Source organism: Myxine glutinosa, chromosome 3 (assembly GCF_964187855.1).
Source record: "Myxine glutinosa chromosome 3, kmMyxGlut1.1, whole genome shotgun sequence".
In the NCBI taxonomy this organism is placed as follows: domain Eukaryota; kingdom Metazoa; phylum Chordata; class Myxini; order Myxiniformes; family Myxinidae; genus Myxine; species Myxine glutinosa.
Genome location: NC_136263.1, coordinates 196,441,578 through 196,467,606, shown reverse-complemented (window position 1 = coordinate 196,467,606; position 26,029 = coordinate 196,441,578). Strand labels below are relative to the sequence as shown.

The 26,029-nt window shown below is 45.6% G+C and overlaps 1 protein-coding gene and 1 long non-coding RNA gene across 2 annotated transcripts in view; one reads left to right on the top strand and one right to left on the bottom strand.

Annotated features, from left to right (window-relative positions):
• The window catches only part of LOC144891397 (uncharacterized), a 31,166-nt gene extending 29,690 nt beyond the window's left edge, over nucleotides 1-1,476 (top strand). Inside the window, exon 3 of the long non-coding RNA XR_013622929.1 lies at nucleotides 491-1,476. This is a non-coding gene — a long non-coding RNA (uncharacterized LOC144891397). The remainder of the gene's footprint in view (nucleotides 1-490) is intronic.
• The window catches only part of LOC137422896 (MAPK regulated corepressor interacting protein 2), a 52,348-nt gene that overhangs the window by 6,756 nt on the left and 19,563 nt on the right, over nucleotides 1-26,029 (bottom strand). The window contains exons 3-5 of the mRNA XM_068109539.2: nucleotides 4,932-5,080; nucleotides 3,362-3,463; nucleotides 159-230 (exon numbers count right to left, since the gene is read on the bottom strand). Coding sequence (XP_067965640.1) covers nucleotides 160-230; nucleotides 3,362-3,463; nucleotides 4,932-5,080 — 322 coding nt within the window. The 3' untranslated portion in view covers nucleotide 159. The remainder of the gene's footprint in view (nucleotides 1-158; nucleotides 231-3,361; nucleotides 3,464-4,931; nucleotides 5,081-26,029) is intronic.

Here is a 26,029-nt window from a genome sequence, read left to right as displayed (position 1 = left end):
CAAAAAAAACAAAAAACCACAGTCCACTTCACGAGGAAGAGCGTAGCTGCAAAGTCAACCGCGCTCACTACCAGATGGCTGTGCGCATGGGATTGACATAGTGAACCTCACTGGGGGTCCTGGCGGTCGCCCGAGAAGACAGACACCGGTTGGCGTACCTTAGGAAGAAATTTTGATTTTAGCCATGAAGCGCTCAGCCCACAGCTCGTCCAAGTCCACAGCAACAAAGTCTGTGGGGTGTGTGGCACGCAAAGGAAGTCTTTAGTAATAACGGGCAGTAGGTTGGGGGGGGGGGTGAGCAGTAATAGAAATGCATGCTTATTCATAAACAATAAAAAGCCTTTTGTAATATGCCTTTCTACAGCAGTCTGGGGGTATAACTTGGATTCACCCTTTTGTAGTTACCATCTGAGCATGTACAACAGGGTGTCTCAAAAAGATTGATACAACTTTGACTTCCTGCCATTTCTTTGTTTTTTGCCCTGTACAGTTTTCCTTCTCAGGGGTTGGTGGTGTTATCGTGGTGTTTCTTCCCTGGGATTTCTAGCTCCGTAGCTGAACTATGCCATTGACAATGGAGCAGAAGACAAAAGTGGTGACTTTGTGGTATGAGACGAAATCATATGTAGACACCCAGCTGGAAGTTCTGCTGCGAATACGACCTCAGAACACGTGATGGACCCACAAATTGTGCCATTCAAAGTATTGTGAAACATTTTGAGTATAAGGGTACAGTGCACAACCAGAGCAAGGGCAACAGTGGCAGGCCAGCATCAGTAACCAAGAGCCAAGCGAACATCGACGCCGTGAGGAATTCTGCAGTGGATAGTCCCAAGAAGTCCCACCACCGGCGCTCCCAGGAGCTGGGCATCAAACCAACATCAGTCTGGCGTATCCTCACTAAGGAACTGAAGGTTTTCCCATACATCATCTCTTATAGGCATAAACTGAGTCAAGATGACATGAGAAGGAGACTTGATATGTGCAATTAGCTCAGTGACAGGATGGAGCGGTACCCAAACTGGATCAACCTGATGTTGTTCAGTGATGAAGCCCATTTCCACTTGAACGATGCCATCAACAACCACAATAACATTTTCTGGGGGGCAGAACCACCTGAGACCTACAGGAAAGTTGGACAGAACTTTGGAGTCAGGATCAATGCCTGTCTGAACATGAGGGGCACACATAGAGAACGTCAATTACAAGGATTTTGCATAAATGCCAATTTCAGACATTGGGCTCTCACTAACTCCAGCAGTGAGTTTCTGCAATAGAAATCAGTGATAGAAAATACCATGTCATATTGTCATAAGCTTTCAATAAATGTTTGGTACACAAACTGAGGTTTGTTTCTCTTTAAATAAACGTTTAAAGTTGTATCACTCTTTTTGAAACACCCTGTATCTCACAGGGTTAAAAGGTCATCAACTATGTCCAATGTCTACCAAAAGTCCTTGCAATTCATATGAAAGCAAACCGACATCTCCTACCTTCATTGTGCATGTGATTAGATGTACAATCTCATCCATGAGCCGTAAACATTGCATTTAAAAGATTTTAAAACCTTCATTTATTTATACAGCTCATCAACGTACAGAGCTATACAAGGTACATCATCTACTCAACATATACAAACTACAATGTTTACACAAGACAAAGCTCAGAGAAGTGTACAACTAGATACGAGTATGTGTGTGTGGCCTTTTCTTTGATTTCTAGAAAATTCCACACCCCTGGGCCAATCCCCACGTGTGATTTTTATATTTATGTTTACACATCATATCCGGATCCGGATCTTCACCAAAATCAAAGCAATTCGTCCTTGTCACACGCCCAACCTGTCCACCAAGTTTCGTCCAAATCAGTCGATAACTTTTTGAGATATCGTGCTCACAGACAGATAAACAAACAAGAAAACGTCATGCGGAGCACGATACTTGCAAAATATGCCCCCCAACCCCTCCCCAAGAAAAAAAAAATTCCATTGATACAGCAAATTGTCCATTTCATCAAGATTAAAATTGCCAATCTTGATCAAAGCTCGGATCAATAGGAAGAAAAGTGACGATTTTTCAGATGAAAAATTATGATTTTGGAAGGTTGACCTTGAGTTGACCTTTGACCTTTTAACCTCAAAAATAGTTAGTTTCCCTATATAGTGACCAGATATGCAAGTCCTCTTCAAATTTCAAGTGAATTGGATGAAAATTGAGGATTTTAGAAATGTGGCCTATGTTGACCTTTTGGCCCATATTTACCTCAAATATACTTGGTGGTTGAATTCAGTGACCAGATATGCAAGTCCTCTTCAAATTTCAAGTCAATTGGATGAAAATTGAGGATTTTAGAAATTTGGCCTATGTTGACCCCAAAAATACTTGGCGGTTGAATTCAGTGACCAGATATGCAAGTCCTCTTCAAATTTCAAGTGAATTGGATGAAAATTGAGGATTTTAGAAATGTGGCCTATGTTGACCTTTTGGCCCATATTTACCTCAAATATACTTGGTGGTTGAATTCAGTGACCAGATATGCAAGTTCTCTTCAAATTTAAAGTCAATTGGATGAAAATTGAGGATTTTAGAAATTTGGCCTATGTTGACCTTTTGACCTATTGACCCCAAAAACAATAGGCTTCTTGCTTTTGACCAACTCTACCATTTGGTGAAGTTTCGTGAAGATCAGTTGAAAATTGTGACCTGTAGGCCGGTGACAAACAGACAAACAAACAGACAGAACCACAAACACAACCGACCAATATACTTGAAAAATCTTCGATTTTGCAAGTAACAAGCAAGAAAGACGTCATGTAGAGCATGATATTTGCGTGACATCCCTTGGAGTCGGAGTGTGAAGATGAAAATAAATTTGACCTTAAAAATAATTGGTGGTTGAATTAAATGACCAAATATTCAAATCCTCTTCAAATTTCATGTCAATCAGACGAAAATTGATTTTAGAAATTTGGCTTATGTTGACCTGTAGACCTCAAAAATAAATGGTGGTTGAATTCCGTGACATGATATGCAAAACCTGTTCAAATTTCAAGTTAATCAGATAAAATTGACAATTTTAGAAATTTGGCAAAGTCGTTGACCTTTGGCCGATGTTGACTTTTCGACCTTTTGACCTCAAAATCAATAGGTTTCTTGCTTATGACCAACTCTACCATTTGGTGAAGTTTAGTGAAGATCAGTTTAGAATTGTGTCCTGTAGGCGACTGACATACAGACAAACAGACCAGACCAACCAATGTACTTGCCAATCTTCAATTTCACAAGTAACAAACAGACATAGTTGAAAACATAACCTCCATCCACCTTAGGTGGCAGAGGTAATAATGATAGAAATTCCAAACCTTTCAAGTGTTCGCTGGACGTCTTTTCCACGTACTTTACCGGGGTCCACAGATTCTCAGATGTGGAACAATTATCAAGGTCTCGTTCAACATTTTGCCAAGCTGGAGACACCACAAGGAAGTCAAATTGAGATGTAGTCCAAAGAGTTTTGAAACGATGTGATAGTGTTGAAAAACCACTTTTCGCACTTGTGTTAGTGTTGGAAAACCACTTTTCGCACTTGTGTTGGTGCAGGAAACCACTTTTGCACTTGTATTAGTGTGGAAAAAACACTTTTTGCATGAAAAGGAGGTGAGAATCGGGGTAGAAACCAAACTGGATGCTCAGAGGGATGAATTGGGACAGATGAGGGTGGCATCTACAAAAGATGTTGATAAAACGATGAAACGTCCATCATCCAAAACCAGCCACAAAATGTATTCATCAAACTTTACCTGTTATCTTTAACTTTATTTTTATAAATTAAACTTCATTTTGAGTTGGATCTTGGAGACGGCGTGAAGCTGGAAGGTGTGAAAACATTTTGCCACCTCGGAGACATTCTGAATGGAGAAGGTGGATCAGACTCTGCAACGGTTGCGAGAGTGAGATGTGCATGGAAGAAGTTTCGGGAACTGAGTGGCGTGCTGATGAGGAGGGGAGTGCCGTTGAAGCTGAAAGGAAAGGTGTATGCTGCATGTGTGAGAAGTGTTATGATTTATGGGAGCGAGACATGGGTAATGAACATAGAGCAGCAACGAAGGTTGGAAAGGGTGGAAATGCGAATGGTTCGGTGGATGTGTGGAGTATCGTTGAGAGAGAGGAAGACAAATGATGAATTGCGAAAGATGATGGGAATAGAGCCTGTGATGGATGCTGTGAAGAGAAACAGATTGAGATGGTTTGGTCATGTGTTGAGGAAATATGAAAGTGACTGGTTGAGAAGAGTGATGGAAATGAATGTAGAAGGAAGTATAGGACGGGGAAGACCGAGAAAGACTTGGCTAAAGGTGGTGGAAGAAGAAATGCGGGTAAGGGGGTGAACAAGGAGAGATGCAGAAAATAGGGCAAAATGGAGAAGATCGTCATGGGGCCCACAAGGCTAGCCCCCACTCTAGCAGGGAAAATGGCCTTAAAATGCCTGTTGTATCAAGACCACAGGATTTACATGGACCAACCATGGTCGGTTGGGTCTGATTGGGTCAGAAGATCAACAGGTGTTTGTTCGACTGCACATATATGCATGTTTATTAATTTAGTTAGTTTTTCTCTACAAAATCCCCGCTCATGGAAAAGTGAAAACGCTCAATAGTCGCCAAGGTTCTCCAACACAGCCTTGAGCAATGTACAATGGAAACTCTCTCTCGAGTAATCTCTCAAGACTTCCAACCAACCACCAGCAGTAGTAGTGGGTAGTGGGTAGTGGGTAGTGGAAACATTCATGAGGATTTCCATTCACAGCATGGCGTGTGCACCACAGACGATAAGTTATATGAAAGAGCGTTTGCAGCGTTCGAAGCGATTTTGCACCATGCTTTGAAAACCTAAATGGTCGTACCGACGAGGTGCTGAAGAGCACCCAGAGCTCACCGTTGGACACAAAACGAACGTTGTTGTCGTGCTGCGGGGTGTTCGTCTCATAGGAAGAGTGTGCTTTGCAGTGCAGTCCGTTCTTTGGCCTTTCACCCACGGGGTTAAACACCAGTTTGGGGCTTCCACATTGAGGATCTGCAGAAATACTGGGGAAAGAATAGAGCAACTCTTCTGTAACACGGATACCTTCAGGTTTATGTGATCACATGCTACATTCCTTATCCTACAACTACTGAATTATTGGAGGCAGAGTGCGGAGTTCTGTTGGAATTGGGCTTCGTCACAGACATGACATGTGACTACATCATGCAGCCATTAAGGGTTATCATCATTTCAATCAGCTTGTAAAAAAAACAATTCCAAGTGATGGGCCAGGAAAAATAAAATAAAATCGAGAACATCAATAAGCAAGGGATTTCCAAAGGGCCAGATGACTTCCAATATCCTTCCGCTTCCGGTCTTGCCGGCGAGGTTACGTTTTTTTTGAAGCTGTCCACGCTCTCCACGCTATCGAAATTAATTGTTCCCATTTGTATTTTCGTCAAAACTGTATTTATTTTATGGTGTGTGTACCTACAGTGGGTCCCTCGGAAAATTCTCGGTGTAAATCTTTCATACCTGTATAGAAAATCGTGTTAATTCGTGTCGTGTATTTTGAGGCCTTGTCGGCCTACCGTGTCTGACCTTGAGGCTTCGTTTTTCTCAGCGGTCTGTCGTTTTGTGCTCCAATAACTTTCGTTCTCTGTTTTTCCCAGTCTTTGGTGGAGATGGGGGAGATTTGGAGGGGAGGGGGGAGTCTAGGAGGGGAGGGGCGAGGGGGAGTCTTGGAGGGGAGGGGTGTGTGGGGAGTTTAGGAGGGAAGGGGCAAGGGGGGAGAGCTTACTTCCTTCTTTAAAATCTCAACTCAAAAAAAAAAAAAAAACCCCAAAAAACATTTCCTTCTCTGTTCTTATTCGTTGTTCTTATTCGTTTATTCGTTGTTCTTATTCGTTCGTTCGTTCTTCGACCACGTGTTTCACCCCCATTTCCCCAGATAGTTTTCACTGTTAAACTTTAAAATGTTTAAACTTTCCCCTGAAGCACTGTACTCTGTCGTATATTATAACACCTTCTTCTTCTTTAAAAGGGTGTTTTTGACTTGCTCACCAAATATATTCATTCCAAAAAAAAATTCCATCTCTTACAGTTCTCCTCTTTCATACATTCCCTAAACTCTCCTGCACTCCACCCCTCCCCGCCCCCCCTCCAGCATCCTCAAACGTATTTTTAACTCGAAGGTCACAAGAAACACATTTTGCAATAAATGTTCGTTTCCCATTAATCGTACACTTTCCAAAATCCAATCTTACCCCTTCCCTCCAAATCTTCCCCATCACCCCTCCCCTCCAAATCTTCCCCATCACCCATCTCCTTGAAATCTTCTTCCTTGCCCCTCCCCTCCAAATCCTCCCCATCACCCATCCCTTTCACATCTCCCCCCTTGCCCCTTCCCTCCTAAACTCCCCCACACACCCCTCCCCTCCAAGACTCCCCCTCGCCCCTCCCCTCCTAGACTCCCCCCTCCCCTCCAAATCTCCCCCATCTCCCATCCCTTTCAAATCCCTCCCCTTGTCCCTTCCCTCCTAAACTCCCCCCTAACCCCTCCCCTTCAAATCTCCCCACCCTCATTTCTTCTCCATTTCCCCCCTCTCACCCCTCCCCAAAGCGTCCTCCCCACTTCTTCCACCTTCCAACTCTCACCTCCATTTCCCCCAACCTTCTGCCTCGCTCTTCCTCCTCCTCAAATAACACCTCACTGTGCCTCACCCAATCACCATCAAACCTTTTGTCCGCCCCATCCTTCCCTTTCTCTGAGCTATTCTGAAATCTCTGACACATCTTCAACAACTCTCCCTACCTCTTCCTCCTCTTCCACATCTTACCCTACCCCTCCCTCCCCCTGTTCTGTATCCAGGGGCGCTGACAGGGATTTTGGGCCCCGTGAAAAGATATCACAATGGGCCCCTATGAAGCACGCACGCACATTTTTTCCCTGACATTTTTGCCAGGAGGTTGAAGCAATGCTTATATTTCTGCATACAGTATGAAATTCACTATTTGATGCAAGACTGATACCCACACAAGCAGTAGCGGACTGGGTCTTAAAACAGGCCCGGGCATCCTTCACCGAGGTCGGCCCATTATTCATTTATATGTTGCTTATCTGAGAAAATAGACGAAATGCTTGAAAAAAAAAACTAAATAAAATCCACTAAAAATTAAATTTATTTTCAGAAACACAAGCACATGTCATGTCTAAGAGAGTAGGTGCCTGCGCAGTTTGCTCCTTCTGGCAGCCACACCATCAATGATATCCTTAGTTTCAAGTTTAGCCAGGATCCCTTTTTCCACAGACATCAACATGAACGCCTCAAGATGTTCTTGTGTCATTGTACTTCGCAGACGGCTTTTGATTCTCTTCAAAGCAGAGAAAGACCGTTCACATGCCACTTGTGACACAGGCAGCGTTAGCAGCAGCTTGAAGGCTAGCCCAATGCTCTTGTAGGCATCAGTGAAGAGGTTCAACTTGAGGAGCACCTTGTAGCAGCAGAGAGGACAGGCTTTACATGACTTACATGTACTTGACAGAGTCTTCCTGTCCTGTTCAGACTCACTGTCCTCCTGCACTGTATACGCATCTGCTACTGATTGTTTCAGTGTTGACCATTGTTCTCCAAGGCTTCGCAGTTCTTTTCGTAGTTGTTCCGCAGTGACACCATCATCAAATCTCAGCAAATGTTTATGCAGCTCTTCCATAGCTCCGATGGCACTTGATCAAAGTTCCTTGGGTGAAGAAGTGAGAGATCAGCATACAATGTTGATGTTGCTGATCTGTCATACCGCTGCTCAATAGTGTCCACTATTCGGTTGTACCAATTTACACAATAGTGTCCAATTTAGCATCGTAAGTCAGTTCGCGACTGTTATCAATACTAGATCAGTAGTCAGAAGACCTATCTAAACTTACTAGGCCTATCGGCTCAAAATCCTTTTAACTGTTGACTTGGTAGTTTTTACAATGAAGGAAACACGTATCGGGAGTACATACGACATAGCGATTGTGAATGTAACTGCTCTGAGGCGTTTTTTGCTTTGCATCACAGTGACGACGAGCACCAACATGGTGGTTGTAAGACTAAAATCTGGCTTAAAGCCCCCTCACCACCCAAAGCCTTCAACCAGACATATTAACACGCTCCTCCCCCTTCATTCCCGTTCTTCAAAGCAAAGCGGTAAAAATTGTTGTATCGCCATTATATGTTACGAGCAACGGTACCCGCCCTAATGGTGGGGCTTCAATTGGGAGGCGCGATTTATATAAACATCTTTTAAATATCACACGCAAATCATCAAAATCTAAACAGGATTTTTAGAATTTCAACAAAAAAACCACATCACTGTTCATATCGGTAAATATTATTCCATCGTGTTTCAAATCGTGATTAGTGATATCAACTGTACGCTTTTCTTTAGGAAAAAAAAATTGAATGATTTTGTACCTCTTCTTCAGCTTCGAACTTCAGGATAGACATTGCTGAGAAAAGTTCTTTTTCTCTCTTTGAAGTTCTTGGCAAAGATTTTTATATCGTCACTGCTGCCAACGCGACGCCGTGGCATTATTCATAACATTCATTCATTCATTCATTAAACGTTCATTAAACATTAAACGTTCATTAAACATTAAACGTACATTAAACGATTACGAAAATAAAAACGAAAAACATTACAAAATTATGTTCACACCGTCCCATCAAACACTACCGTGAACACAAACATCGTCACAAATGTTACGTTACGTAATTCAAACTGTGAAAAAACCACCTTTAGAGGCCATTTTTCCCCGCAAAGCGGGGGTTGGCCTTTTTCGGGAACCGTGGTTGTTGTTGTTTTTTTGGTCCCCTTTTTGAAGCAATGTTTTACGGCCGGATGCCCTTCCTGACGCCAACCCTTTTTGCCGCCTTTAACGACAAACAGGGAATTACCAATGAACTGGTACTCAATTTGCCGACCTCGGAAGGATGACAGGCTGAGTCAACCCCCCTGGCGTTAATTCAGCGATCGACCGGGATTCAAACCCAGGATCCTAGGATCCTAAGCCGGCACCCTAGCCGCTAGCCCAACACCAGGGCTCCATGAATTCAAACCGTGAACACATCGAATATCGGAGAGCCCATTGCCCAAACGATTTGTTTTCTCTGGTACGTGTTTCTGGGCAGGTACCGTTTCAGATAAACCGGTAAAATGCTTCCCAAACGGAAAGCCTCATTAACGAAAACGTCCAAGGAAGCTGTTGCAAGAAAGAAGGCTCGTCTAGACGAGGACTATCGGAAGCAGGAACAAGGACGTAACACAGCTGTACACCAGGCTCGGAGGCAGTCCGAGGAATACAGATCTGGTGAACAAGGACGTGACACAGCTGCACACCAGCACAGTGATGTGGCTTTTATTGAAATTCTAAAGATACTATTTAGATTTTGATGATTTGCGTGTGTTATGATTGAACGGATGTTTATATAAATCGTTTAAATAATATATGTCCATATGTTTTATACCTCTCCCACCCATGCCTCCCCCCCCCCCCCCCCAAAGCCCTCTCCCTCCCACAGATCTCTCTATGTCTCCATGTCTCTCGGTCCCTGCTCTCAAATGTTGTGTTTGTGTCCTTCCCCTCTCTCTCCCCATCTTGTCTACCGCTCCCGATGTTATATGTGTCGGTTTGTCTTTCTGTGTGATTCATGTTCGCTCTTTCACGAACCTCAATCTTGTATTTAAAAAAAAAAAAAAAAAAAAATCGTTTATATAAATTGTTTTCTCTCTCTCCTGTCTTTCTTTTCTTTCTTGACACCCAGATTTGTTTTTTTAGCTGAGACCTGACGCTCCTGAACCGGCACTTCTCACACTCAATTCACTGTCTGCTAGCAAGCCGTTCGCGTCTGGTTTGGGGGCAGGACCAAACCATTTCATTTAAATAGAGGGGAGGGGGGGGTGGGAGGGGTTGGGCAGTACAGAGGCTCTCTGGATGTTTACTTTTTGCCAAAAACAAGAAAAGAAAAAGAACTTAGTTTTATTGGTCTATTATCTATCTATAATTCCAGTAATCTCTGTTTGTTTGTTTGTACGTTTGTACGTTTGTACGTTTGTACGTTTGTACGTTTGTTTGTCTGTGACCGCTGTTTCTCGACAACTACCGGTCCGATATACTTGAAACTTGCCAGGTATATTGCTGGGGACCCGAGGATGTGCCTTTTCAAGGTTTTAAATTAATCGGACAAGTACTTACCGACCTATGGCGATTTAGCCGTTCGCCGTTCGCTTTGGCTTTGCGAATGGACCAAACCATTCATGTAAATAGAGGGGGGGGGGTGTTCTGTGGTCGTTCGCTTTGGCTTTGCGAATGGACCAAACCATTCATGTAAATAGAGGGGGGGGGTTATGTGGTCGTTCGCTTTGGCTTTGCGAATGGACCAAACCATTCATGTAAATAGAGGGGGGGGTTCTGTGGTCGTTGCGAATGGACCAAACCATTCATGTAAATAGAGGGAGGGGGGTTCTGTGGTCGTTACTGCCACGTGGTTTCAAAGTTTTTTTTTTGTTGTTGTTGTTTGCACGCATGTTTTTTTGCACCCACGTACGGGCACGCCCTAGGATGTTTACACACACACACCCCTACACAAATTTTTTTTTTTTTTTTTTTTTTGGCAAGGAACGGGCACCCACGTACGGGCACGTCCTAGCTTATATATAGTACGGGCATGCCCTACTAGGGCATTGCCCGTACTATATCTATATCTAAAATTATATCCCCCCCCTCTATTTACATGAAATGGTTTGGTCCAAAGCGAACGGCTTCCGGAGTTTGGTAAAGAAATCGCCATCGCGTGCACAAACGCGCAGGAAAGCGAATGAATCGCAAATTCGTTTTTATTAGTTTTAAAACATAGTTTAACGCCAACATAGTTTGCAAACGTGAAATAAATGAATACGCTCTCAAATGTGCCATCCGAGGCAGAGTGTGTCCGCCACGTTCGGCACACGCGATAGTTCGCTGCTCTCTGATTGGTTGAATCGTTTTTTGGACATAGCTCGGTAAGTAATTGTCCGATTAATATGAAACCTTGAAAAGGCACATCCTCGGGTCCCCAGCAATATACCTGGCAAGTTAAAAGTATATCGGACCCGTGGTTGTCGAGAAACAGCGGTCACAGACAAACAAACGTACAAACGTACAAACGTACAAACAGAGATTACTGGAATTATAGATTATTAAAGATGATAGGTTAATAATTTAATATTGAGAATTTTTACCTAATGTTCCAATAATTTTTAGGGCCCCTGTCAGTGCAAGGCCCTTGGAATCATCCTAACTTCCCCCCCCCTTACGGCGCCCCTGTCTGTATCCGATGCTCCCCCTTCCTCTTCATTAACGGTATGGACCTCAAACATCCGGGGCCTTCGTTCAAACTTAACTGATCTCTCCATACAGGTTGCTTCTGACAAATCAGACGTGATCTGCTTCACAGAAACTTTCCTCCTTCATGATGTCTCTGATTCCTTGGTATCTCTCCCAGGTTACTCTCTCCTCCGGTATGATAGACCTGAGCCTCGTCCTGGAGGTGGGGTTGCTAACTTTACCAAAAACTCTTTCTCACTCGCCCTGCACTGCCCTCTCTCCACGTCACCCCCAGGAATACCTTTGGCTACGGTTTCCCCTTCACTCCCACCTTTTGTTCATATGTGTGTTGTACCGTCCACCAAACAGTGATGACTCCATCTACATCTCGCTGTCTGATAATATGGACCAACTTTTATCGACTCATCCCAACTCTCTCTTCCTCATATGTGGTGATTTCAATTGTCACCAAGCCAGTTGGCTGGGTGTGGGTACCTCTCTCACCAGCCATGGCTCCTCAGCAAAGGACTTCTGCGACTCACTTGGACTGACACAATCTGTCAATTTCCCGACCCGGATCTCAGTCAGCGGAGCATCTTCTCTTCTGGACTTGGTTATGACCAACTTCCCTGAAAATGTCTGCTGCTCTTCTTCTGCCCCAATCGGCTCATCTGATCATGTGCTTGTTAAAGTGGACATTTCTCTGACCATTCTCAGGGAGCCTCCTCAGCGTCGACGAGTCTGGCATTTCACTCAGGCCAACTGGCACGGTCTTCAAGCAGCCATCAATCATCTGGACTGGTCTCCCATCTCTACCGCCTCTGACATCAACTCATCCTGGGAATACTTCCAAAGAAAATTGCTCTCTCTCATGCACAGATTTATCCCATCTCGTCTTCAGTTGTCATACCCTTCCTCCCGTCCATGGTACATGGAATCCTGTGGTGAGGCTGTTGCCCAGAAACAACTTGCCTTCATCTCCTGGAAAGCAAATCCAACGGAAGGAAATCTCATTTCCTTTCACAAAGCCCGAAACAAGTGTGTGTCCACCCTCAAGAGAGCCAGGAAACAATATCTCTCCGTTCTCAAGACCGAACTCTCAAATCTGTCTCCCTCTTCCAAATCCTGGTGGCATCTGGTCAAATCTGTTTCTGGTGTTTGTTCCCCCTCCATCCCCTCCCCTACCTCAAACGGCTACACAGCTGACTCCGCACGTGAAAAAGCTGAATGCCTCAACTTTGTGTTTGCCTCTAAAGCTTGTGTCCCAAACCCATCCCTCTCTGTACCCACCGTACCCAGTCGTACCCAGCTGCTCCTGGACTCTGTCTTCTTTCCTCCTGACAAGGTGGAAAAGTTTCTGTCAACCCTCGACTCTGATTCTGCAACTGGACCTGACGGCATCAGCCCACGGGTCCTAAAATCCTGTTGTTCCACTCCCACTCTCTGTGCTCTTCACCCTCTCTTTTGCTCAAGGTCATCTGCTATCTGCTTGGAAATCAGCCAACATCACTGCTTTGCACAAAAAAGGTGCAAAAACAGATCCTAGCAACGACAGACCAATCATCCTTCTCCCAATTATCAGAAAAGTCATGGAATCCATCATTGCTTCGGAGATGAAATCTTTCCTCTTCTCCAATGGCTTGATCTCTGATCATCAATTTGGTTTCAGACCAGGTCACTCTACTCTGGACATGCTGCTTCTGCTGTCTCAGCAATGGATGGAGGTCCTCAATGCCAAACAGGAAATTAGAGCTGTCTCGCTTGACATATCACGTGCCTTCGATACGGTATGGCACCCCGCTCTGCTCACCAAACTCTCCTCCTTTGGTATCCATGGAAATCTCCACGCATGGCTGGCGGACTTCCTCTATAGTCGTAGTCAACGTGTGGCCCTGAATGGGTTTCTCTCATCTCCTCTTCCTGTTCAGGCTGGAATTCCCCAAGGCAGTGTTCTGGGCCATGTGCTTTTTCTGGTCTTCATCAATGATCTCTCCGACTCTCTTGAAAATCCTCTCTATCTCTTTGCTGATGACTCCACTCTCTGCCACTCCGTTCCTCATCCCTCAGAATGGCAGTCTGCAGCCTCCTCACTCCCTGCAGACCTGGACAAAATCACAGACTGGGCAAACAAGTGGAACATGTCTTTCAATCCTGACATATCTCACACTCTTACGACGTCTCTCCGAAAAGACCGACTGGACAACCCTCCCATCCACTTTCTGAATAATCCTCTCCAAGAAGTTCTGTCACTCAAGCTTTTGGGTCTCACTATCTGCCATGATCTTTCCTGGGAAAACCACATTTCAAATCTGGCCTCCAAAGCCAGTCGCCGACTGGGCATCCTCCGTCGTGCGAAGTCCTTCCTTGGCACACCTGAGCTCCTCACCACATACAAGGCTTTCATCCGCAGCTCAATGGAATACTGCTCTCGCCTCTGGGCTGGTGCTCCTGCCTCACACCGAGCTCGTCTTCACGCTGTTGAAACCAAAGCGTTCAGAATCATTGGAATCTCCCGCGATGAAGCTACCTCTGGGGGCCTTTCACTTACTCACCGCAGGCAGGTTGGTGGTCTTTCTGTCTTCTACCGACTCCTCTCCAGCCTTGCTCCTCCAGCTCTCTCTGGGCTCTGTCCCCCAAATATTCCTACAGGTCGCACAAGATCTGCTTGCAACCCTCTTATGATTAAACTGCCAAAATCAAGACTCTCTGCTCACCTTCACTCCTTCATTCCTCTTTTCTCCCACCTCTGGAACAAACTCCCTCACTCTTTTCAATCCCACTCCTCCCTCCAGGTCTTTAAAACAGCTGTTCACCACCATCTCTTATCTTCCCCCATCCAAAACCTTGATCTTTTCTAACCACGCTAATTTCACCCCAAATCCACTTTTTTGAAATACCAACTTCTTTCCTGGAAGTCCTTGGTGTCCTTGTGTTTATACTTCTCCCACCCCCCCCCCTTCCCACGCCGCCTCCCCCCCAAGCCCACTCCCTGCCACACATTTCCCGATGTCCCTGCTCGCAAATGTGTTTATGTGCTTCCCCTGCTCTCCCCATCTTGTCTACCGCACCCCTTTTTATATACTTTGTTTGTTTGTTTGATTTGTTTGTGTGATAAATGTTAACTTTCACGAGCCTCGATTCTGTATAAAAAATAAAAAATAAAATTCCGACAGAGAACGTCTCTTAGGTTTTACTTTTGAAGAAAAAGATATGTGCTTGTTGAGCAACGCGTATATGAGGAAGTTTGCACAATGATAACAGAGTGAAGGTAAAGCCACGAGCTCATATGAATGGGTTTGTGAAGCCACAAGCTCATATGGAACGGGTTTTAAAAAGGATAAAAACAGGTGTGACATACTCATTCACTCTCACACACTCTCCCTCTCCCTGAGATGAATACTTTGAGACCTGGTAGATGTTCCATCTCCTGAGGCCCACCTTCGTTCAGAGATAACAGCCAACAACAACTTAAGCACATGCACAGACACACACACACCTTTAGATGAAGAGCAGCATAGACTAGAAGAAGAGTTACCCAACAAAATAGAAGAGATAAAATTGATAAAACTCAAAGACCAAAACTTCATCGCATAGAAAACAATAAACGGACAAAAATAATGAGCGGAAGCAACCATTAAATTAGAAAAATCATTTCAAAATCATCCACCTTGAAGGAAATCAATGTCGTCTGTTTTGCAGCGGCACTATTAATTAAAGAAAAAGTAACAGGCAAACAACACCAGAATAAGAAAAAAAACCAGGCCTTACAGATAGAAACAAATTCCACCTTGGAGATGGAGATTAGAGACAAGGAGAGCCACTGCGGAAAGAAGTAGGACAAATACAACAGTTCAGGAAATAAAATAGACGCCCAAAACTAACAAAGAGAATCCAAAGATAAAAAACAAACACAAAATCGAAGACAAAGACCTCGAGTGCTTGGGTGCTGAAAACAAACTCAAAATATAAATAATAGCAAGGAAGATTAAAAAAAATTAAGAAGAAGGAAACCACAGGAGAAAACAAAACCACATGTTTGAAAGTAACCCAAAGAGATTTTACCATGAGTGGAGAAACAAAAGCAGATTGTGTCAACTCCCCCTGAAAAATAAAAACCAGAAAAATTCTGAAAAGGAATTTTTGCAGATCGAAAAGAATATAACAAGGAAACAGAATGGATTCCAAACTTGGAAAAGAAGAAGCAACATCTCGAGGAAATGTCCCATTGATTTATTGATGAAGAGAAAATGATCAAACAACTTCAAAAAATGCCACCAAACTTCAAAAGCCCAAGCTCAGATGGAATTCCAAATTTCTGGCTAATACAACTTGATGCTCTTCTCAATCCCTACGCCAGGACATTTAACGAACTAATCCAAGAGGAAAAGGCAGTGGATGAGTGGCTCATAGAAGGGAACACCTTTCTGGAAAGAACATAGAAAGGAACAAAACGGTTTTCCGAGAACATTCAAATGGAATTTGGACGACAAGTGTGCCAAGTGCACATTTGTACAAGGTAAACCAACAAAAACAGACAACATAAAAATTGACCATTAAATAACAATACAGCAGTTAGAAATCGAAGCATCATACAAATACCTTGGAGTCGAAGAGGGCCACCAAATATGTCACAAACAAATGCGCAAAACAATCACCAAAGAATACCGAAGTAGAATGAAGCTGATCCTGAAAACATACCTCTCCCCAAGAAACAAAATCAAAGCCATAAACCAGCTCGCAGTACCAGTTCCAATATAGCTGCGGAATAATAAACTGGGCCCAATCATAAATCAACAAGTTAGACATCAAAACGAGAAAACTCCTTACCATCAACAAAATGTTTTACAAAAACCAGTGCATCCCGAGAATGTACCTGCCGAGACGAGAGGGGGGGGGAGTGGCCTGATGGAACTCCACCAGGTGCACAGAGCAACGAGTGCAGGGCCAGCTGAGTATGTGAAATGCTCAACAGACCATTGGTTGCAATTTCTAAACAAACATGAACACAGCAAACTTAAAAAAGTATCCCTAACTCACCTTGCAAATAATTTCCAAAAACAGGTGGGAATAGAAGATGCCACACAGGAAAACAAAACAGCAACAAATACAGCCCCAACAATTGCAAAAAAGACTTTAAAAAATGTATAAAAAGAAATATAAAGACAATTCAGTGGTGCAATGCAGACATTCATTGAATGACAAAAGAGCAGAAAAATACAAAAAATAATTGGACAGATTGGGGATAGACAAAGAAGGCTCATTGGAATGGTGAAGAGGTCAGCGCAACTAGGACAGTGAACGAATCATAATAAATGACCAAGATCAAGGACACTACACCCATGGATTTAAAAAGATGGCGGGACTGAGCCAGACGGACAAGTGGGGATTCTGCAAGACAAACAGAAAGTACGAGTCACCTGCTCTCGGGATGCCAAAAACTATTATCAGAACAACTTTACACACAACAAAAACAAACAACTTTACAAACAAAACTTTACAAACATGGGAATGGGAAACATAGGAATGTGGAAATGTGGAAAACATGGGAATATGATGTGGGAATGTGGAAAATGAAAAATGTGGGAATGTGGAAAACATGGAAACAAACATGGGAAACAAAAACTTTACAAAAAAGTATTTTTCTTAAACTTTACAAAACTTCACAAACAAAACTTTACAAACCTTAAAAACAAATTTACTTTACACAAAACAAAAACAAAAAACAAAACTTTACACACAACAAAAAATAATTGGACAGATTGGGGATAGACAAAGAAGGCTCATTGGAATGATGAAGAAGAGGTCAGCTCAACTAGGACAGTGAACAAATCATAATAAATGACCAAGATCAAGGACTCTACACCCATGGATTTAAAAAGATGGCGGGACTGAGCCAGACGGACAAGTGAAGATTCTGCAAGACAAACAGAAAGTACGAGTCACCTGCTCTCGGGATGCAAAAAACTATTATCAGAACAACTTTACACACAAAAAAGCATGCAAAGTGATTCATTGGCATATCTGCAAAAAATTAAACATCCCAGTAGCAGAAAACTCATGGTAACACAACCAAGGGCAATCATTGAAAATAAGGACGTCATGCTCATGTACGACCTGATTCAATCGAGTGTGAACATAGAAAACAAAGCATTGTGTCCGGACATTGTACGAAGGAACAAAAAGGAAAAGACAGCATTGATGATTGAGATATCAGTACACAGCGATTTTGGCCTAAACAACACAGAAATCAAGAAAATGACCAAATACCAGGACCTCAAAACTGAGGTCAAGAGATCTTGGAAGGTGAAGAGCATCGAAATTGTAACAGTGATAATTGGCAAAACACACACACACACACACACACACACACACACACACACACACACACACACACACACACACACACACACACACACACACACACACACACACACACACACACACACACACACACACACACACACACACACACACACACACGACGATAAATCTTCAAACCCAGCAGAACAGTTTAACAGGATGAACGGTGCTCCAGTTAATCCACTCACAATGTGACATGTGACATGTGACGTCTTACATGCTTTGAGGATATTTAGAGAAACCGCAACAACGGTGCAAGGATTTGCACTACCTGGTGATGGGCCCAGACAGTGCAGACGGGAAGGGTGGACCTTCAGACCTTTTGGCATGATAAAATGTGGGCCCGTCGGTGGTAAACAATCCAAATTATGTAACACCAGTAACTCACAAAGAACACTGTGGTGTTTGAAGGTTTATCATGACGCAAGTGATCCAAACAGTGGATTATCGCACCACTCTCTCGTAATGTCCCGGTCAACAAACTGAAGCTGCAATACTCTGAATAATGGGAATGCAGCAAAGCATGGGAATGCAGCAAAGCATGGGAATGCGGCGAAGCATGGGAAAGCGGCGAAACATGGGAAAGCGGCGAAACATGGGAAAGCGGCGAAACATGGGAAAGCGGCGAAACATGGGAAAGCGGCGAAACATGGGAAAGCGGCGAAACATGGGAAAGCGGCGAAACATGGGAAAGCGGCGAAACATGGGAAAGCGGCGAAACATGGGAAAGCGGCAAAACATGGGGAAGCGGCAAAACATGGGAATGCGGCAAAACATGTGAAAGCGGCAAAGCATGTGAAAGCGGCAAAGCATGTGAAAGCGGCAAAGCATGTGAAAGCGGCAAAGCATGTGAAAGCGGCAAAGCATGTCAAAGCGGCAAAGCATGTCAAAGCGGCAAAGCATGGGAATGCGGCAAAGCATGGGAATGCGGCAAAGCATGTGAATGCGGCAAAGCATGGGAATGCGGCAAAGCATGGGAAAGCGGCAAAAACATGGGAAAGCGGCAAAAACATGGGAAAGCGGCAAAACATGGGAAAGCGGCAAAGCATGGGAAAGCGGCAAAGCATGGGAAAGCGGCAAAGCATGGGAATGCGTCAAAGCATGTGAAAGCGGCAAAGCATGGGAATGCGGCAAAGCATGGGAATGCGGCAAAGCATGGGAATGCGGCAAAGCATGTGAAAGCGGCAAAGCATGTGAAAGCGGCAAAGCATGTGAAAGCGGCAAAGCATGTGAAAGCGGCAAAGCATGTGAAAGCGGCAAAGCATGTGAAAGCGGCAAAGCATGGGAATGCGGCAAAGCATGGGAATGCGGCAAAGCATGTGAAAGCGGCAAAGCATGTGAAAGCGGCAAAGCATGTCAAAGCGGCAAAGCATGTCAAAGCGGCAAAGCATGTCAAAGCGGCAAAGCATGGGAATGCGGCAAAGCATGTGAATGCGGCAAAGCATGTGAATGCGGCAAAGCATGGGAATGTGGCAAAGCATGGGAAAGCGGCAAAAACATGGGAAAGCAGCAAAAACATGGGAAAGCGGCAAAACATGGGAAAGCGGCAAAACATGGGAAAGCGGCAAAACATGGGAAAGCGGCAAAACATGGGAACGCGGCAAAACATGGGAACGCGGCAAAACATGGGAACGCGGCAAAACATGGGAACGCGGCAAAGCATGGGAACGCGGCAAAGCATGGGAACGCGGCAAAGCATGGGAACGCGGCAAAGCATGGGAACGCGGCAAAGCATGGGAACGCGGCAAAGCATGGGAACGCGGCAAAGCATGGGAACGCGGTAAAGCATGGGAACGCGGCAAAGCATGGGAACGCGGCAAAGCATGGGAACGCGGCAAAGCATGGGAACGCGACAAAGCATGGGAACGCGGCAAAGCATGGGAACGCGGCAAAGCATGGGAACGCGGCAAGGCATGGGAACGCGGCAAGGCATGGGAACGCGGCAAAGCATGGGAACGCGGCAAAGCATGGGAACGCGGCAAAGCATGGGAATGCGGCAAAGCATGGGAATGCGGCAAAGCATGGGAATGCGGCAAAGCATGGGAATGCGGCAAAGCATGGGAAAGCGGCAAGACATGGGAATGCGGCAAAACATGGGAATGCGGCAAAACATGGGAATGCGGCAAAACATGGGAATGCGGCAAAACATGGGAATGCGGCAAAACATGGGAATGCGGCAAAACATGGGAATGCGGCAAAACATGGGAATGCGGCAAAACATGGGAATGCAGCAAAACATGGGAATGCAGCAAAACATGGGAATGCAGCAAAACATGGTAATGCAGCAAAACATGGTAATGCAGCAAAACATGGGAATGCAGCAAAACATGGGAAAGCAGCAAAACATGGGAATGCAGCAAAACATGGGAATGCAGCAAAACATGGGAATGCAGCCAAACATGGGAATGCAGCAAAACATAAGAATGCAGCAAAGCATGGGAATGCAGCAAAACATGGGAATGCAGCAAAACATGGGAATGCAGCAAAACATGGGAATTCAGCAAAACATGGGAATTCAGCAAAACATGGGAATTCAGCAAAACATGAGAATTCAGCAAAACATGGGAATGCACCAAAACATGGGAATGCACCAAAACATGGGAATGCAGCAAAACATGGGAATGCAGCAAAGCATGGGCATGCAGCAAAGCATGGGAATACAGCAAAGCATAGGAATACAGCAAAGCATGGGAATGCAGCAAAGCATGGGAATGCAGCAAAACATGGGAATGCAGCAAAACATGGGAATTCAGCAAAACATGGGAATTCAGCAAAACATGGGAATGCACCAAAACATGGGAATGCAGCAAAGCATGGGATTGCAGCAAAAACAAATGAAAGAGTGACCGACTGTAAAGACAAAATAGTTCCACAAATAATGACTATGAGAATCGCTGATGAACATTATCACAGGTTCGGATCATGTAAACAGGGAGGAGGGAAAGGTCTCGACGCTGACGAGTGAAAACTCCTTATCGAGCCTTGACAGCCGAGATAACCTCTCAACCTTTGCCTTCAGAAGTGGTCAATGGACGGCGAAGGCAGACAACATTCTTTGCCAACGCCCGGTATTTACTATGCTCTCCACGCCTTCCCAACGGTAAACGGCTCGACCAACCGTTTATCCTTCATTGCTGAACAAACATGAAGTAGAAAAATAGCCAACAGACAACCAGTCATCTAATTTATCGAAGCACAAGAACCGAGAAAACAAAAACTCCATTCCTACTACACTTGAGCAACCAAAGAGGCTTCCCATGATTATTGTTGGCCGCTCAAGCTTGTAACAGCGACTAGGCCGCTCAAGCTTGTAACAGCTACTAGGCCGCTCAAGCTTGCAACAGCGACTAGGCCGCTCAAGCTTGTAACAGCTACTAGGCCACTCAAGCTTGCAACAGCGACTAGGCCGCTCAAGCTTGTAACAGCTACTAGGCCGCTCAAGCTTGTAACAGCGACGAGGCCGCTCAAGCTTGTAGCAGCGACTAGGCCGCTCAAGCTTGTAACAGCGACTAGGCCGCTCAAGCTTGTAACAGCTACTAGGCCGCTCAAGCTTGTAACAGCGACTAGGGCGCTCAAGCTTGTAACAGCGACTAGGGCGCTCAAGCTTGTAACAGCTACTAGGCCGCTCAAGCTTGCAACAGCTACTAGGCCGCTCAAGCTTGTAACAGCGACTAGGCCGCTCAAGCTTGTAACAGCTACTAGGCCGCTCAAGCTTGTAACAGCTACTAGGCCGCTCAAGCTTGTAACAGCGACTAGGGCGCTCAAGCTTGTAACAGCGACTAGGGCGCTCAAGCTTGTAACAGCGACTGGGCCGCTCAAGGTTGTAACAGCGACTGGGCCGCTCAAGCTTGTAACAGCGACTGGGCCGCTCAAGCTTGTAACAGCGACTGGGCCGCTCAAGCTTGTAACAGCCACTGGGCGGCTCAAGCTTGTAACAGCGACTAGGCCGCTCAAGCTTGTAACAGCGACTAGGCCGCTCAAGCTTGTAACAGCGACTAGGCCGCTCAAGCTTGTAACAGCGACTAGGCCGCTCAAGCTTGTAACAGCGACTAGGCCGCTCAAGCTTGCAGCAGCGACTGGGCCGCTCAAGCTTGTAACAGCTACTGGGCCGCTCAAGCTTGTAACAGCTACTGGGCCACTCAAGCTTGTAACAGCTACTGGGCCGCTCAAGCTTGTAACAGCTACTGTTCCGCTCAAGCTCGTCACAGCGACTCGGCCCATCAAGCTCGTGACAGCTACTCGGCCGCTCAAGCTCGTAACAGCTACTCGGCCGCTCAAGCTCGTAACAGCTACTCGGCCCGTCAAGCTCGTGACAGCTACTCGGCCGCTCAAACTTGTAACAGCTACAGGGCCGCTCAAGCTTGCAACAGCTACGGGGCCACACAAGCTTGCAACAGCTATGGGGCCGCTCAAGCTTGTAACAGCTATGGGGCCGCTCAAGCTTGTAACAGCTACTGAACTGCTCAAGCTTGCAACTCCTGGGTCGCTCAAGATTGCAACTACTGGGCCGCTCAAGCTTGCAACTACTGGGCCGCTCAAGCTTGCAACTACTGGGCCGCTCAAGCTTGCAACTACTGGGCCGCTCAAGCTTGCAACGACTGGGCCGGTCAAGCTTGCAACTACTGGGCCGCTCAAGCTTGTAACAGCTACTGGGCCGCTCAAGCTTGTAACAGCTACTGGGCGGCTCAAGCTTGTAACAGCTACTGGGCCGCTCAAGCTTGTAACAGCTACTGGGTCGCTCAAGCTTGCAACTACTGGGCCGCTCAAGCTTGCAACTACTGGGCCCCTCAAGCTTGCAGCTACTGGGCCGCTCAAGCTTGCAACTACTGGGTCGGTCAAGCTTGCAACTACTAGGTCGGTCAAGCTTGCAACTACTGGGTCACTCAAGTTTGCAATGACTGGGCTGGTCAAGCTTGCAACTACTGGGCCGGTCAAGCTTGCAACTACGAGGTTGGTCAAGCTTGCAACTACTAGGTCGGTCAAGCTTGCAACTACTGGGTCGGTCAAGCTTGCAACTACTGGGCCACTCAAGCTTGCAACGACTAGGTCGGTCAAGCTTACAACTACTGGGTCGCTCAAGCTTGCAACTACTGGGTCGCTCAAGCTTGCAACTACTGGGTCACTCAAGCTTGCAACTACTGGGTCGCTCAAGCTTGTAACTACTGGGTCGTTCAAGCTTGCAACTACTGGGTCACTCAAGCTTGCAACTACTGGGTCGCTCAAGCTTGCAACTACTGGGTCACTCAAGCTTGCAACTATTGGGTCGCTCAAGCTTGCAACTGCTGGACCGCTCAAGCTTGAAACTACTGGGCCCATCAAGCTTGGAACTACTGGACCGATTAAGCTTGCAACTACTGGACCGATTAAGCTTGCAACTATTTGGCCGATTTGTTTGCTTGAGAATTCTGTCTTGTTATCTCCCAGATGAATGGTCGATCCAATCTGACGTCACTGATTTTAAAAGTACCCTTGTGGATTGTGGCGTCAAAGAACACAAGGGCCGAGGCACAAGTCTTCAAAGTATATACTTAATAAACCGGTCACATTGAAGTGTGTTGCTTGATCTCCACAATAGCTTCTTTTTTTTTTTTTTGGAATACAGAATCGAGGCTCGTGAAAGAGCTAACATTTATTTCACAAACAAATCAAACAGACAAACAAAATATATAAAAAGAGGGAGCGGAAGACAAGATGGGGAGAGAAGGGGAAGCACACAAACACAACATTTGAGAGCAGGGAGATGTGTGGGAGGGAGAGGGCTTGGGGGGAGGAGGCGTGGGAATGGGGGGGGGGGGGGGGGTGGGAGAAGTATAAAACACAAGGACACCAAGGACTTCCAGGACAGAAGTTGGTATTTCAAAAAAGTGGATTTGGGGTGAAATTAGCAGGGGTAGAAAAGATCAAGGTTTTGGATGGGGGAAGATAAGAGATGGTGGTGAACAGCTGTTTTAAAGACCTGGAGGGTGGAGTGGGATTGAAGAGAGTGAGGGAGTTTGTTCCAGAGGCGGGAGAAAAGAGGAATGAAGGAGTGAAGGTGAGCAGAGAGTCTTGATTTTGGCAGTTTAACCATAAGAGAGTTGCAGGCAGATCTTGTGCGACCTGTAGGAATATTTGGGGGACAGAGCCCAGAGAGAGCTGGGGGGGGGGGGGCAAGGCCAGAGAGGAGTCGGTAGAAGACGGAAAGACCACCAACCTGCCTGCGGTGAGTGAGTGAAAGGCCCTTGGAGTTAGCTTCATTGCGGGAGATTCCAATGACTCTGAACGCTTTGGTTTCAACAGCGTGAAGACGAGCTAGGTGTGAGGCAGGAGCACCAGCCCAGAGGGGAGAGCAGTATTCCATTGAGCTGCGGATGAAAGCATTGTATGTGGTGAGGAGCTCAGGTGTGCCAAGGAAGGACTTCACACAACGGAGGATGCCCAGTCGGCGACTGGCTTTGGAGGCCAGATTTGAAATGTGGTTTTCCCAGGAAAGATCATGGCAGATAGTGAGACCCAAAAGCTTGAGTGACAGAACTTCTTGGAGAGGATTATTCAGAAAGTGGATGGGAGGGTTGTCCAGTCGGTCTTTTCGGAGAGGCATCGTAAGAGTGTGAGATTTGTCAGGATTGAAAGACATGTGCCACTTGTTTGCCCAGTCTGTGATTTTGTCCAGGTCTGCAGAGAGTGAGGAGGCTGTAGACTGCCGATCTGAGGGATGAGGAATGGAGCGACAGAGAGTAGAGTCATCAGCAAAGAGATAGAGAGGATTTTCAAGAGAGTCAGAGAGATCATTGATGAAGACCAGAAAAAGCACAGGGCCCAGAACACTGCCTTGGGGAACTCCAGCCTGAACAGGAAGAGGAGATGAGAGAAACCCATTCAGGGCCACACGTTGACTACGACTCGAGAGGAAGTCCACCAGCCCTGCGTGGAGATTTCCATGGATACCAAAGGAGGAGAGTTTGGTGAGCAGAGCGGGGTGCCAGACCGTATCGAAGGCACGTGATATGTCAAGGGAGACAGCTCTAATTTCCTGTTTGGCATTGAGGATCTCCATCCATTGTTGAGAAAGCAGAAGCAGCATGTCCAGAGTAGAGTGACCAGGTCTGAAACCAAATTGATGATCAGAGATCAAGCCATTGGAGAAGAGGAAAGATTTCATATCCAAAGCAATGATGGATTCCATGACTTTGCTGATAATTGGGAGAAGGCTGATTGGTCTGTAGTTGCTAGGATCTGTTTTTGCACCTTTTTTGTGCAAAGCGGTGATGTTGGCTGATTTCCAAGCAGATGGCAGATGATCTTGAGCAAAAGAGAGGGTGAAGAGAACAGAGAGAGGGAGTGAAAGAGCGGAAGAACAGGATTTTAGGACCCGTGGGCTGATGCCGTCAGGTCCAGTTGCAGAATCAGAGTCGAGGGTTGACAGAAACTTTTCCACCTTGTCAGGAGGAAAGGACACAGAATCCAGGAGCAGCTGGGTACGACTGGGTACGGTGGGTACAGGGAGGGATGGGTTTGGGACACAAGATTTAGAGGCAAACGCAGAGTTGAGGCATTCAGATTTTTCACGTGTGGAGTCAGCCGTGTAGCCGTTTGAGGTGAGGGAGGGGATGGAGGGGGAACAAACACCAGAAACAGATTTGACCAGACGCCACCAGGATTTGGAAGAGGGAGACAGATAAGAGAGTTCGGTCTTGAGAACGGAGAGATATTGTTTCCTGGCTCTCCTGAGGGTGGACACACACTTGTTTCGGGCTTTGTGAAAGGAAATGAGATTTCCTTCCGTTGGATTTGTTTTCCAGGAGACGAAAGCAAGTTGTTTCTGGGCAACAGCCTCACCACAAGATTCCGTGTACCATGGACGGGAGGAAGGGTATGACAACTGAAGACGAGATGGGATAAATCTGTGCATGAGAGGGAGCAATTTACTTTGGAAGAATTCCTAGGATGAGTTGATGTCAGAGGTGGTAGAGATGGGAGACCAGTCCAGATGATTGATGGCTGCTTGAAGACCATGCCAGTTGGCCTGAGTGAAATGCCAGACTCGTCGACGCTGAGGAGGCTCTCTGAGAATGGTCAGAGAGCAACTTTCGATGGTAATTTTTGTTTATCATCGAAACTTATTTGAAATTTGAAAGAAAGTAAGGCATTTTTGATTCATTCGGTTTTATGAAGTTTGAATTTTTTTCTTTTTTAATGCTACTAACGTGTCTGATTATACCAGGTGTTCATATAATGGGTCTCTCCGAGGTTTATGAAAATAGTAATTGGTTAGTTTTATAAACTTTTGGAGGTTGTCGAGGAGTTGTTCTGGTTGACAAACTTG